Source organism: Manacus candei, unplaced genomic scaffold (assembly GCF_025592945.1).
Source record: "Manacus candei isolate 608988 ecotype Guabito, Panama unplaced genomic scaffold, ASM2559294v1 h1tg000076l, whole genome shotgun sequence".
Lineage (NCBI taxonomy): Eukaryota > Metazoa > Chordata > Aves > Passeriformes > Pipridae > Manacus > Manacus candei.
Genome location: NW_026138124.1, coordinates 10,848,780 through 10,862,953, shown reverse-complemented (window position 1 = coordinate 10,862,953; position 14,174 = coordinate 10,848,780). Strand labels below are relative to the sequence as shown.

General features: G+C 49.4%; 1 protein-coding gene across 16 annotated transcripts in view; it reads left to right on the top strand.

Annotated features, from left to right (window-relative positions):
• MSI2 (musashi RNA binding protein 2) overlaps nt 1–14,174 on the top strand; it is a 222,373-nt gene that overhangs the window by 155,739 nt on the left and 52,460 nt on the right. For all 16 annotated transcript variants that reach the window (XM_051809443.1, XM_051809441.1, XM_051809433.1 and 13 more), the window contains exon 8: nt 12,735–12,817. In XM_051809443.1, coding sequence (XP_051665403.1) covers nt 12,735–12,817 — 83 coding nt within the window. The remainder of the gene's footprint in view (nt 1–12,734; nt 12,818–14,174) is intronic.

Genomic DNA, 14,174 nt, shown 5'->3' with positions numbered 1-14,174 from the left:
GCAGCTGGGGGCCAGGGGCCGTGTGTGTTTTGGGGAGGTGCTTACCCGCCCCGGTGGGTCTGTGCCCCCCAGCCCTGAGCTGTCACGCTGCTGCTGCAGGATCCAGGTAGGCAGGAGTCACCTTGAGCAGCCATTCAGCTGCTTGAAAAATTCCCCCCTGCGAAGTCAGTGCTGGAGACACGTCGTTTCTCCGGGGGCACCTCTGGCAGCTGCTGCTCCCCTGAACTCCACAGCGGGGGGAGCTGAGTTTTGGCAGCACGAGCAGGGGGAAGGTTCTGGGCTTGGCTGGTGCCCTGGAGAGGAGCAGTGGCTGTGGCAGGTTTTGGCTTCATTCCTCCACCACAGAGCTGCCTCACACTGCTCCTCCACTTGCTGAAATCAAGCAGAAATCCCTGTCTTCAAAATCCCATTTTGAGTCTGGAGGGACTGGTCGGTTCCAGGGACACAGAAGCCAAGTTGGGGGTATCAGGCTCAGGAGGCACCAGCTCACTGGGGCAGGGGTGACCCATGGCCCCATCACCAACCAGGGGACACTGAGTGATGGTGCCTTTTGGTAGCAGTTTTCTGGTGACAGACTTGCTGACATGTGGCACAAATGGGCCTGGATGGGGGCAAGCTGGGGGTCTGCCCCTCCCAGCCTCCCCACAGGGCACCCACAAATGGCCCATCGAAGGTAGGCACCCATCATCCCCCCTCTTTGTCAGAGAAGAGACAACTTTGAGCTCTTTGTTGCAGAGGAGACAACTCTGGGAGAGTTTTTTAATAATCTATTTCTATAATTGAAGGATTTCAGATTTCTTTTGTAAGAGCAAGCGCCTGCTTAAGCATGGAGACAAATACAACCAATAATATGTACTTGAAATTTAATGCAGGCTAATTCATTTTGGCACAGTCCCAGATATGCTGATTAAATGGCCTGTGAAGTGCTACAATATCTTGATAATGTACATTCCACATTTGATTATATAATCAATTATGTTGCACCTAATAACATTTAAAATTAGTGGAAAAGCTGTGAGCAGATTGTATCAGGTGCAGAGTAGGTCCTGGGCAGCTCTAAAGAAACTTCTGCAAGTGTATGCTGCAAAGAAATGGGAGGAGGTGGATCTTCAAATACTGTTCTTCAGGAAAACAGAGACTTGATAAATGTTTCTGTTAATTTAGTGACTTGATTTAGAATTAAACAAAGCTTCTGCAGTTTCCCTGGTTTGCTGCTGGCAAAGAAACTAATATTTTCAATCAAGAGATGACCTTGCACTTCATGTTTAGAACAGCCTAGGTGTTCTTGACAGTAATTCTGTGGTGGCTTTAGCCACTCTGGTCAGACCCAGAGCTCAGCTCTGGTATTTCCTGCACCCACCAGTGGGAACCAGAGCTCCCCTTCACCAGCTCTTCCTTGCTTGGTGGACCTGAGTGTCCATCCCCAGGGATGGGCAACTCCTCCATTAAATGTCCATGTTAAAATGTGACATTTTAGCACACTGCTGCCCTGACCACTCACACGGGGACTCCGGGCTACTGGTTGCCCCCCTGAGTGGCTGGTGGTGATCAGTGTGGTGAGGAGCCCTGAGCTGGCACCTGGGAGCAGCCAGGATCATTTGGCAAATGATTATCATTCCTTTCTGGGAAAGTTAGTGATTTCTGGGTGACTGGCAATGGCAGGTTAGGGGGAATTTGGCCTGGATTTTATGGCCCTCCAGTAGAAGAGGGTTGATAGGAAACAAATGTGTTATGGCCCCAGACAAGCTGTTGCTCCATTTTTTGTTCTGTTTAAAGCAGCACTATCAACCAGTTGGAATATAGGCTTGGAGTATCGCGGGGAGTAATCTAATTAGTATGAAGTCAATTCACTAGTTCCTTTTGTATCTCGTGATTAAATAAGTGGGAAAATGGCTTGAAAATTAGGTGCTAGAACAACCCAATTACATTTCTGTAGCTTTTTGTATTCAATTTCATAAACAATTTTGCTCTTCGCTGGTTAATCAGTGAATGCCTTTTTCCAGTTTGAAAAGCACTTTTGAAATTATAATGCAATTAAATTGTGTGTGGATGTTCTGGCATAGCGAGCGTGAGGGCTGGGGGCCTGGCAGCCAGCCACACTCTACCTTGACAGTAATGAGTTCCTGAGCTGGCAGCTTGCTGGTGTCATTCATAATCCTGTCCACGCTGGGATGCTGTGGGATGCAGCCACCTCTGCTCCCTCCCAGCTGGGACTGGGGCCGCTGGATCCTCTCCCCTCCTGTGCCCCGGGGATGGGTCCTCAGTGGACCCAGTGCCTCGGCAGTGGCAGTGGCTCAGTGAGCAGATCAGATGTACCAGCACCCAGTGGAATTTTTCACAAAGTTGTGGAGCAGCTGTGTGTGTGTGCTTTGGGCTTTCTCTTTTTTTTCCCCCCTTTTTTCTCTTCCTTATGTGAGCCTCTGCAGGGCTGGAGGTGGGCAGAGGAGGTGGGGGTTTGTTTTCCTGAGAGGACATGACTGGGGTGTCATGACAGTGTCTTGTCATCATAGAGTCACAGAATGTGTTGGGAGAGAGCTTAAAGTTCATCTTTTCTAACACCCCACTATGAGCAGGGACACCTTCCACTACACCAGGTTGTTCCAAACCCTGTCCAGCCTGGCTTTGAACAATTCCAGGGCTGGGGCAAGGCCATCCTCTGTCCTTCTCCAAATCAGCAGCAGATCTGTCTGCCCTTGGCTCACTGCACCCTCACTCCCTGGCAGCTCCTGGGGGATGTGATGGGTCCCAGCAGTGTCCCCTCACCAGGCAGGTTGTCCCCGGTGGAACTCACCCTATGCTCCCATGTGGACTCTGAAGCTGCTCTTTTTCCCACCAGCCCCAAAATCCTTGAGGGTGTTTAAGCCCCTTTTTTCACAGCCAGAATGGTCCGTGCAGGATGAGTCACATGCAGTGCCAAGGGACATCCCATGGGATGCCGGCAGCAAATGGCTTCCAGAGGAACCCGGGGTCTCTGAGGCCTCCAGGCCTGGGGGCCACTTCTGTGTGCTCCTGCCAGACTGTGGCCTGTCTCCATGGCTGTTTAAGGTCAGAGTTTTTAAATGCTTGTTTTGTGTGGGGTATTTGTCTTGGGTCCAGTGTGTTTGTGGTGAATGGGAGCTAAATTCAGCCTCCTGGGGAAAGGTGACCAAGCCTGCGTGATCCCGGGATTTACGGCCGAGCAGCACAAGGGGAGAGGCAGAAGGCTGTCTGAGGAGAAAAAGAAATAATGTTAGAAATAATGACTTGCTTGGCAGGTTTTAACAAGTTCAGTAATGGTATTAGGTGCCCTTGGCTCAAGATAGTAACCTCCTCTTAAATGATCATTACCTGGCTAATAAAGAGCTCGGAGCAGGTCATTACAGCTTAATTTAGACGTAGCATCCTGTTTGGTTTGTGCAGCGTGGCCATCTCTCAAGCTGTTGAATCTATTGCCTGAGTATGGTGGTTGGGATGTGGGTTTGCTTGAGTTTTCCTCTCCCAGCAGCTGAACAGGAATCTCAGGGTCCACTTGGTCAAACGATCCTGAGGCTTCGGGTTGTGGATGGGCAGGGAGAGGGCTGGAGCTGCTCCAGCACATCACACCAGCTCTGCCTCCAGCTCCTGGTTTCGTGAGTGTTGGTTCAAGGAAAGGCAGGAAGAGGTGATGGGAATGGCTGACCCCACTCGGGAAAGCCCTTGACCATGTGTTTAATTTCCCATCATTTTCTTATCAGTGGGATTCAGACAAAGGCTGCAGAGCTTCGCTCCACTGGTAGAACAAGGAGGAATAGCTTTAAACTGGAGGAGAGTGGGTTTAGATTCGATACTGGGAAGAAATTTTTTACTGTGAGGATGGTGAGGCCGTAGCACAGGTTGCCCAGAGGAACTGTGGCTACCCCATCCCTGGAAGTGTCCAAGGCCAGGGTGGACAGAACTTGGAGCAGCCTGGGCTAGTGGAAGGTGTCACATTGGCAGGGGGAGTTGGAACAAAATGATCTTTAAGGTCCTTTCCAAACCAAACCATTCCATTATTCTGTGTGTTGTTTCAAGAAACTGTGGCTTTCAGAGTCTTTCAGGGTAGTGCTCAGGCACCTCTTTCACCTGGGGGCCCTTCCCCAGCCATCCCAGGACACGTGTCATGTGTCCCATCCCACTGTCACCCCTGGGGAGCGGGGCTGGTCTCAGCAGTGAGTGACCAGAGGCAGGCAGGAAGATGTGCAGGAGAGGGGTCCAGCCTCATGCCCCCCCACACCACCCCAGCCTCTGCTTACTCCCGAGGAGCAGTCCTGCTTCCCTCACCCCATTAGCAGCAAGTTTCAAATGCACATAATTACAATAACCAAACCATTATTAATATTTTGAAGACGTCTCTTTGATAAGCCCATCTTTTCAGCCAATTTCCTATTTCTCCTGGAAGCAGAGCATCTTTCCTCCCAGTTTTGTAAATCTGTTGTTAAAAGGGAGAAGAGGAAATGGAAAAAAGGATTCCCCCCCCCAAACCCTGACACTAGGCTGGGTTCTGTGCTGCCTTTGTCAGCCCTGGATGGAATTATGCATCATGAATAAAAACTGCTGTCAACATGCATTGGGTTCGAAACATTAGAGCATATGGTATGTGATTATCTGTATTGTCAAATGCAATAAAGTGAATTTGGATATAATAAAAAATGTAATATTTTAGAAATTTGGTAATAAACTGTGGAAGAATTGACAGGCAGAGAGTATTTGACGCCTGTAGGCAAAGAGATAAAGATGGCAGGCCGTGGTGCTCGGCGGGCAGCGGCTGCTGCCCTGCATCATTAGGAGCTTGCTTTTCTGAGGAGAGCCTGACCCAGCTGGCTGGCACATGGGGTGGGGGCCTTTGTCCCTGCAGGGCTGCCAAAATGTGCCTGCTCCTGGCCACTCACCAGTGCTCCACTTGTCCTTGTCCTTTGCCGTGTGACATCAGCCAGGGTAGGGGACTGGGGTCCCCCACTGGCTCTTCATGTGCAGTTCTGCCCCTTTTGGGAGCAGGAGAGGTGGTGAGGGGTGTTGGGGCAGTGGTGGCAGTTCCCTTGGCTTGTGGCAGGATGAGGGCCAGCAGGGCACATTTTAGGGTGGGAATCAGTGTTCGGGTTTGGCACCAGTTCCATTTGCTGCAGGTCTCACTAATGAATAGACAGAAGCACGAGGCTCCCATTCTGGTGGATTGATTAATTGGATTACACAAGCATTTGGGGTTTTCTGCTTTGATAGCAAAAAGAAACCTGTTGGATTGTGCCACGCTTCTCTCACCCAGCAGAGCTCCCAGCATTTCTGTACCCCCAACCCACTTACGGAGCTGGGAAGTGCATCTGAACTACAGTGAGCAGTGAAAGGCTGTGAGGAGCAGGGTGGGCCTGCTCCCAAATACCAAGGAAAAAAGCAAACACTGCCTGAGATAACTTTCTCCTGCAGTCTCTCACATTTCAGCCTGATGCTTTAATTCCCGAGCTGCTGACAAATCTGCACCCGTTGAGACACGATGTCTCCAACAGAGAAAAGCTGAGTGGGGAACAAACTTAGGGGCCTCCTGTGTAGAAAATTCCAATGGAAAAGTGCAGATGTAAGAGTATCACACGTACCTGCAATTTTTCTTAGGTCACCGCTAATGCTTCTAAATGATCTGTGAACGCATTAATGGTTTCTGTTAATTAACAATATGATAAAACTGGCATTTAGTAAGCTCTGCGTAGTGTGCGTCTCAGTCATTATGTACTCAATGCTTTGGTTTGATTTCAGAACGTTAATAGAATAAAATTTTAATGAAGATTTGTTGTTATGAAAAATTTATTAGCAGCAGTTCAGGTGCTGCTGCCGTGAGCACGGTCCGTGACGCGCGGCGGGTTCCCCAGGGGTCCCCGGGTGCTCCCTGACACTGAGGGGGCTTTGCCTGGGACCCACGTCCTGGTCCCGGTTGGTGGCCCCTGAACCTGGAAAACTTTGGTCAGAATGGCTCTTTTGAGAGGGGGACAAGTCCCTGTGCCCTTCATCCTCCCACTGGGGAAAATCCAGTTTGGGTGGATTTTGGCCCATTTGCAGGGACAGGCTGCCACGTGGTGCCTTTTTCTGTTCCTGAGCCATTCTCTCTTTGCAAATGCCACAGAGCCATGGGAGGACGGAGCGAGGAGCCTGAGCCTTGCAGCTTTCCCGAACAAAAGCAAAGGAGTATCTTGCTGGTGCCCTTTATCCAGCTGCGCACTGACCTCGGTGCTCCCGCCGCGCTGGTATGGAAACGCCTGCACCTCAGAGGGGGCTGCTCTGAGGCACTTGTCTGCTGATTTAATTTTGAGAATTTACTCTCACGTCGTGGAGAATATACTGACACTTTAAGCAGCTGCCTGTGTCTGCCAGGAGAACCTGCCTGTGTTCTGTGCCCAGCCAAGGTGCACATGAGCACCCGATGGCTGTGCAGGCAGGTCGTGTCTCGGTGAGTGTCAGTCAGAGCAGCACGGCTGGAGAGCGCACACCACAGTTAAATGAGGATGATATTTTCCATCCTAGACCATAGGTTTTAACCTTTTCCTTCCCTTTCCATCCCTTGGTGCATCCCTCTCCTGGTCTGGTTATCACAAGGATGAGGTGAGATCTTGTTCTCCTTGGAGCAGGTGGTTCTTTCAGGTGTGGTCATTGTTCTTCCCTGTTTGGAGGTTAGGAGGTAAAATCTGAGACGTGTGTCTCAGACTAAGGCTGTGGTGAGTATGGAGAGAGTTACTTCTTTGGAAACTGAAACCTCTCCCTGTGTTTGCAGCACAGGAAATTGGAATAACAGGAAATAACAGGTTAGAACTCACAGCTTTTGTCCTAGACAGTTTTTGGCTCTAACAAGCTGAGTTGCAGTACTTCAGATGAAAACTCGGAGGAAAGGACTGGGAAGTGAGGGGATAGAAACATGAGACGTGGGCCACAGGGAATATTTAAGCGACTTTTCCAAAGACACAACCTAAGAAGGTGACAAAGTCAGGGCTGAGGTTTCAAGTGCTGGCTGTTGGGGTCTGGCACTGATGAACAAATGGCTTTTCCCTGAGGCAGGATTAAACACCCACGTCCTCATTCCCAGGCTCTGGGGGCAATGTCTTGTGTTACCTTTGCAGACAGCGAGAAGTTAGAAACATCCATGGTTCAGTGTCTGGGTAATTAAAATGTCCTGTCCCTTCTGCTCGGTTTGCTCTGTTTGTCTATAAAGATTCGTTGACAGTGATTGCAGGACTTGGTTTCACGTCCCCCCTCTCTGCCCCCCCTGCAGGTTTATCATTACTATTATTATTTTTATAAGGCAGCTTGGCAGGCTGGGAGCTTACTAAGGAACTTTTTCCCTTCTGATTACAAGGGATGTGTGAATAAAGTAGAATGGTATTGATTCACACCAATCTATGCATCGACTGTGTGGGAGCCACTTGCAATTCCCAGCAGCACTGGAAAGCTTTGCAACAGGGAGAAATATGACCAGGCAAGTTGAGAAAATAAATTAAACTAGTGTCAACTTTTCTTGTTTCTTCCCTCATTATTAATGGATGGAATGGGGCTCGTTTATCAAGAAGAGGAAAAATTAATTGACATGGGCTTTAATGTTATTATGCCTGGCTTGTCTGGTCACATTTCTTCATTTTTATTTTTTTTTTTTTTTTTTTTTTTTTACTTTTTGAAAGGCATTTTATTACCGTTCACAGGACCAGCTGCCAAAACTATGGGTATAAACAAGAAAGCAGGTGCATAAATAATACCTCAGCAGGACTGGACCTTTCTCTGTTTCAGGGCTTAAGTAACTTAAGTCTGGGGAGCGGGGCAGAGGCGCGGGGCAGACGCGGGTTGGGTACGAGCCCCGACACAAAGGGGGAGTGCAGCCTGAACTGGTATTTCCTCATTACAATGCCGATGCTGCAGAGGGTGTCAGGCTGGATGTTCCCCTCTGCCAGCACAGCCGGGGCTCAGGCAGCTCCAGCGCCAGGGCCGGTGGGATCGCAGAGCCCGTGGAGCCCCAGCCACGCTCCCACTGCACCGGCTGTGCGGGAGTCGGGAGCAGGACGGGGCTGGGAGCACTTCGTGTGTGTAGGGGGACTGATCCTGCACTAACAAGAGCCCTAGCCTTGTAAGGGGACTGATCCTGCACTAACAAGAAACTTGTAGCTTGGGGTTATTCCTGCTGAGCAGCAGGAATGAGGTTTAAGCAGAGCTTTATTGATGTGATGTGAGCCATGTAAATCTCCTCCTTTCTCCTCTCCATGCTTGTCTCCTGTTCTTAGGCATTGCTGTGCAGGACAAAAGAGCCCTGGTGATCCCCAGCTTCCCAGAAGCTGTTGGTGAACTCTCTGGTGCTCTGGCTGCTCTGAGTGCAAGACAAGGCTGTCCCGGCTGCAGAGCCCCTGCAACCCCTCTGGCAGTGTGGGCACAGCTCGGGCAGAGGGAGCGTGGCTGATGAGATGAAGTGACTTGCTCTACATCACCAGGGGACCCCCAGACAGCCTGGCAGTCAAAACAGGCCCCTCGAACTCTACTTGCAGTATCTCTACACACCAGAGCATCCTTCTGGTGGCTGAAGAGCCCCTCACAGTGCCACGGTGCCTGTGCCATGGGCAGTGCTGTGCCTGCTGCTGGTGAAGGTGGTTTTGACTCAGGAACCATCTGTGAGGTGGTGATGGGAGTGGTGGCACCTGTGGCACTGCCCTGGCTGTGTGGGAGTGGGCACCCCACTGTGGCAGGGTCCTGGTCTGCCCATCAGAGCCCTGCTGGTCCAACCCCAGCATTAGCCTGGGTTTAACCTCTGTGGCGTGGGACACAATCCCCTTGTTTTCCTTGTTTCAGTGCGTGCAGGGCTCAGGGAGCGAGCCCTTTGCCCGGGTAAGCTGCTTTCGTGTAATTCTGCTGCCGAGTGACGTCCCCGGCGTGTGCAGCCGCGGCTGCGACACCGATCCCTGTGCACACAGAGCCGGGGCTGTGGGGACGGCCCTGCCAGCCAGGGGAGGGAGGTGGATCTCGTGGCAATGGTGGCGTCATCTCAGCTATATTTTACTGAGGCTGACGTAAAACCACTCAAGTGATGGCAAAAGCATGAAATATAGTTGTTTGAGTGGGTAAAAAAAACCAAAATACAGAACACGGGAGCACTGACATTTGATGTCTGCAGTCTGGCTTTTTAGTAGTATTTATGCCTTCTGCCTATTCTTCTACAGTATTTTAATCTTTTTATGCTTTCAGTCACTTTCTCTGGACAGAGTTGCTCTCATTGCTGGAGTACTGTGGCAGAATGTGCTGGGCTGAGCTCTGTGGAGCCGCCTGCCCACAGGCCTGGGCAGCTTCTGCAGCTGAACAAGACTTGGGGTCAAAGGAGGTTTTTTGTAGAATCACAGAATAATTTAGGTTGGAAAAGACCTCCCAGATCATCAAGTCCAACCTTTGACCGATCCTCGCCTTGTCACCCAGCCCAGAGCACTGGGTGCCACCTCCAGTTGTTCCTTGGACACCTCCAGGATGGTGACTCCACCACCTCCCCGGGCAGCCCCTTCCAGTGCCCTTTCCATGAAGGAATTCTTCCTGAATTCTTCTTTTTGGTGTCACCAAGGTGTGTTGGAGGATGTGTCCTGTGCCATGGGGTGTCAGGTGTCTGGGCTGGCATCATTTTGGTGCCTGTTGGTGCACATTAACCAGCAGATGAATGGAGTGGGATGACTCCTTTTTTCCAGCAGATGAATGGAGTGGGATGACTCCTTTTTCCCAATCGATGCCAAAGGAGGATTTTTCACCTGAAGGTCTCAGCTTCCTTTTATGCTGGCACTTGTCTTGGAGCCTCTTGTTTGGGGGCATCTGTTTGCCTCTTACTTTATTTTTTTCCCTCTTCTTTGTCTTTTCTTTTACAGAAAAGATTATTCAAATGAATATTCAGTTTTATTCATTTGAATAAAAAACCCAACCGTTTGACTCTGTTAAATGCTTATCTCTTAAATAGAGCTTGTTAGCTTCCAATAATAGCTTCATTCAGAAGGATGCAGTATAATTTCATTTTAAAACGTGTGCTCCTTGACAACCGGAATCCTATTTCTGTCACCGTTTTCAACAGCCGCCTTTGTTTTGGGTTAATCTTTTTCATACACTTTCTGAGAACGATTTTTTTGTTGACTCTTAGTCCCTCTCAGAAGAAATAATTGTCTATTTAGTCCAGGAAGGGTTCTGAGAGTTTTGGTAATTTAAAAATGAGCGTGTATTCATTATGGGAACTAATAAGTCATGTGTGCAGGGGGATCTTTGTGTGGGTGCAGTTATTAAAAGTTGGAATCTGATATCCATGAAGTGAAACAAGAAAAGAATCATGGAATGGGTTGGGTTGGAAGGGACCTTAAAGCCCATCCAGTTCCACTCCCTGCCATGGGCCTTTTAGGGACCTTTTACCCATCACTTTTATGAACTTTTTAATTCTGGGTTGTACGATCTCTTGGGGGTTGTTCATTTGGGGAGCAATGGCATCTCTGGAATAGCATCCTGTGGGATTTAAGTGCCTGTTTACCTGCAGATGGAAATCCTCTGGTTGTCCCCTGTAAGTTAGAGGAGTTGGGAATCAGACATAAGATGTTGTGAGCCTTCAGCTCTGGATGCAGAGCCCTGTATGGGCACCTGACCCTGCAAACCCCTTCCCTTCCAGAGAGGATGGAATGGGAGGTGGTAGTAGGTTATTTCACATTTCCAGTCTAACCAAGTGCCACAGATCTTTTTAGAAACCTGCAAGTGCCTGCTGACACCTACAGATTGTTTTTTTATTGTTACAAAATCTGGAAATGCAGGGAGCTGGCTGGCTCTGTGGTTTAATGAGACAAATGATTTTTTGACAAACCTGTGTTTAAGGCATATGGAGTGGGAGGAGAATGGGAAACTCGTTTCTGAGTCCAGACGTGTAATGACTGCAGTGGATTTCCTTGCAGTGTTTGGCATATTAGGGCTAATCTCCTAAATTCCCTCTGCCCTCCATCCTGGCACCGAGACCTGACACAAGTTGCAGGAGAAATCCTCAACTGCAGCCCTCGCTAATGACTTACTAATGATGAAGATGCTGCTGGTGCTCAAACAATTAATGACTTGTAGCCCTGGCCTGACCATCTCATGGCACCAGGCAGTCAGTCCCCAGCCACACACAGCTCCCAGCTCCAGGAATTGCTCCGGGAATTGCTCCAGGAATTGCCCAGTGCAGCGTGCACCAGGATTCCTGGGATGCCGAATTCAGCCAGTTAACCACAAAAATTTTAGTTTTAACTACGGGTCTGTTTAAGGTGGATTTAAATGGAGTAATTTAGAAGGCAAATGAAAGACTTATGTAAAAAAATTCAGACTGCTGCCTGCTCTAAGTGCAAAGCAAAGCAGTGTTCTGAGCCTGGTGTGCTGTCAGATGATGTGTTATGCCTTGGAGAAGAGCTAGAAACCATTCCTGGTGGGTTTTCCCCTGGTGAGAGGGTCTGAAGAGGGATGGGAGCATTCCCCATTGCTACACATTCTGTGTATTCCTGAAGGACCCATCCAGGAGCTGCTCAGACCTCACTCTGAAATGCTTCCCAGCATTGAGTACTGTAGCCTGCAAAGTGTCTCCTGTACCTGGAGGTTGCAAGAAGCCTCTTTATATTTTTAACACTTTCTACTGTGCCCCACCGAAGCAAATTCAGCGTGTGTTCAGCAGGATGCAGTTTTTAGTGCAGTTTGGGGAAATGGAGTTCATCCTGTTATTACATTTTTGAGATTTCATTAGCTTAATTTGTGTCGGTGTTGACTCATCAAGCCTTCGCCAGAGAAATGCAGCACATGAGACTGGGGTTTGTTCATTAGCTTGATTTTTTTTTCCTTAAGGAAGGAGCAGGGAACAGGACAGTGTGTAGCTGTGGTGGGCTGCCAGATCCCTTCAGTGCAGCCCCAGCAGAGCAGACAGTGAACAGCTACAGGCAGGCAGCAGGCATCAAACAGCCTAAACCAGCCCCGATCCGTGGCTCTTTGAAGCACCAGCAGAGAAGAGAGGAACGATTAGATCAGAGGCCTTAAATGTAATGGGTTCCTGGAGGCCTCAGGATGTCCTGATGAGGTATTAGAGGAAGTAATTCAGGAAGAAAGGGACAAATAACCACCTCCGGAGCTGGGCTGACCGGCGGGGCCGGGTGGGGTGTGTCGGAGCACGTGGAAACAAAGTGCTGCTGTGTGTTTGGGAAGCACTGGGGTTTTTTCTCCTTGCCAGGGGTAAATGAGGAATCATCTTCTGTCTTCCCGGATTTTTATGGTTTTTTGGGTCGTGTAATGAGTCAGCTCTAATGGAGAAGTCCCGTGGAATTAAACAAGAGATGAAATCAATATGGTTCCATAGAAATATAATTGGGTTTTGTGGAGATTGCTCTTAAAACCCTATAAGGTGTAAAAGAAAATACAGCCTTATTGTAGTTTCTGAGCCATCATGTAACTGGGGTGTAACTATCCATTAAATTCTGCAGGATGGATCAAAAAATCCATAAGGAGGTTTTAATTCTCCATTAAATCCTATGGAAGAGCTGGAACAGAACCATATTAATTTTCCCTGAGACAATGCTTCTTCCCTCCATTAGTCTGCAATCAGCTCAGGAACAGCTCCATAGGCAGCAGGTGTAGTCACACGTGCGTGTTGTTATGGAAGTTTTCCAAAGTCCCAATGGCTAAATAAAGCTTTATTAAAATGAAATTGTTAAGCTTAACTAATGTTTTTCCTTCCCTCTTCCCCTTTTTGTATCTTTATTAAATAGGATTTGGCTTCGTAACTTTTGAAAATGAAGACGTGGTGGAAAAAGTCTGTGAGATTCATTTCCACGAAATCAATAATAAAATGGTAAGTTGATGGTGTGTTGGTGACAGTGAGTTCTCACCTCGGGTCACAGACATGAGCTATGTCTGGGGGGGATTGTGGCCCTCTGGGACACCCCTCTGGGAGGTTAGTGGGGTGCTGGGGTGGTGAGAAGAGGGTGGTGCTGAACCTGGCCCACGGCTGGCCCAGCCCCTGCTCCTGTCCCCCCGCAGCAGGACGGGTGTCTGTCCCCATGGCACAGGCTCAGGCAGCCGCCCCAGAGCACCTTTTGGTGTGGGAAGGCAAAGGGCTGAGTGTGGTGGGGGTTGAGCTGCTCAGATTCTCGAGCAGCCCTGGAGCAGCCTTTCTCCTCCTCCTCCTCCTCCTGCCCATGGTTGGAGCCGAGGCAGCTGCCGAGCGATGGCATCAGGGGGGTTTGGGAGGGAAGTGCCCTGGGGTGGCTGTTCCAGCCCATGTGCTCCCAGAAGTGCTGTTCTGGCTGAGCTCCCGGGTCTGATCCTGCTCTGACGTGGCTGCTGCCTCTGGCCCGTGTCCCGGGAAGTCGTGGCTCTCTGCCATGGAGCCGCAAACCCTTCTGACCCAGGAGCCAGACCTGGGTCTGAAGTTCCTCCTCAGTGACAGACAGGTCCCAGGTTGTGGGTTGCCCTGTCAGTAAAACCACTGAGCCAGATGAAAAGGGGCATTTGTATTTCAATTGCTGCAGTAACTTTGATATTTTCAGCTAAAATATTCTTTTTCCCTTTGTCAAAACATCCTTTGCTTCTCAAATGTGTATTCAGATATGCATTGTATATTGGTCTGATATGTGTTCACAGACTTTAAATTCAATAATAGAGCTTTTAGTGTGGATAAGATCAAAGCAATCTCCTTGGCATATGCTGGAGGCCTGATTCAATATTTGACTTGCTAATTTTTCCCAGGGCACTGAAATAATATTCCTCATATTGTTCCTCAGTTCAATATGCATCTGAAATAAAAGTGAGGGTCCCCTCGGCCAGCTGTGGGGTGGGGTGGTGGGGCAGGTCTGGGGCAGTGCTCCTGGTCCTATGGGAAGCCTCTTGCTCCACTTCAGGTGGATGCCTCATCTTCAGGTGGATGCTGTGGGCTTTGTCTCTGCCCTGTTCGAGCATCTTGCTGCCCATGAGCCCCCTCCTGCACTGGGGTCTCCTGCCTGCCCCAGCTATACCTCACCTGAGCTACCTGTGGGGTGAGGGAAGGCTCATTCCTCTTTATATAGTTACTAAATGCTGATTAATCTGCCTTAAAGTTTAAAAAAAGAGCAAACCTCAACCACCCGCAGACGACAGACCCAGCAACAAATTAGGAAGTACTTGGGATGTAAATTTAGGGATTGGCAGGTGGGAGGGAAGAGCTCCAGCAC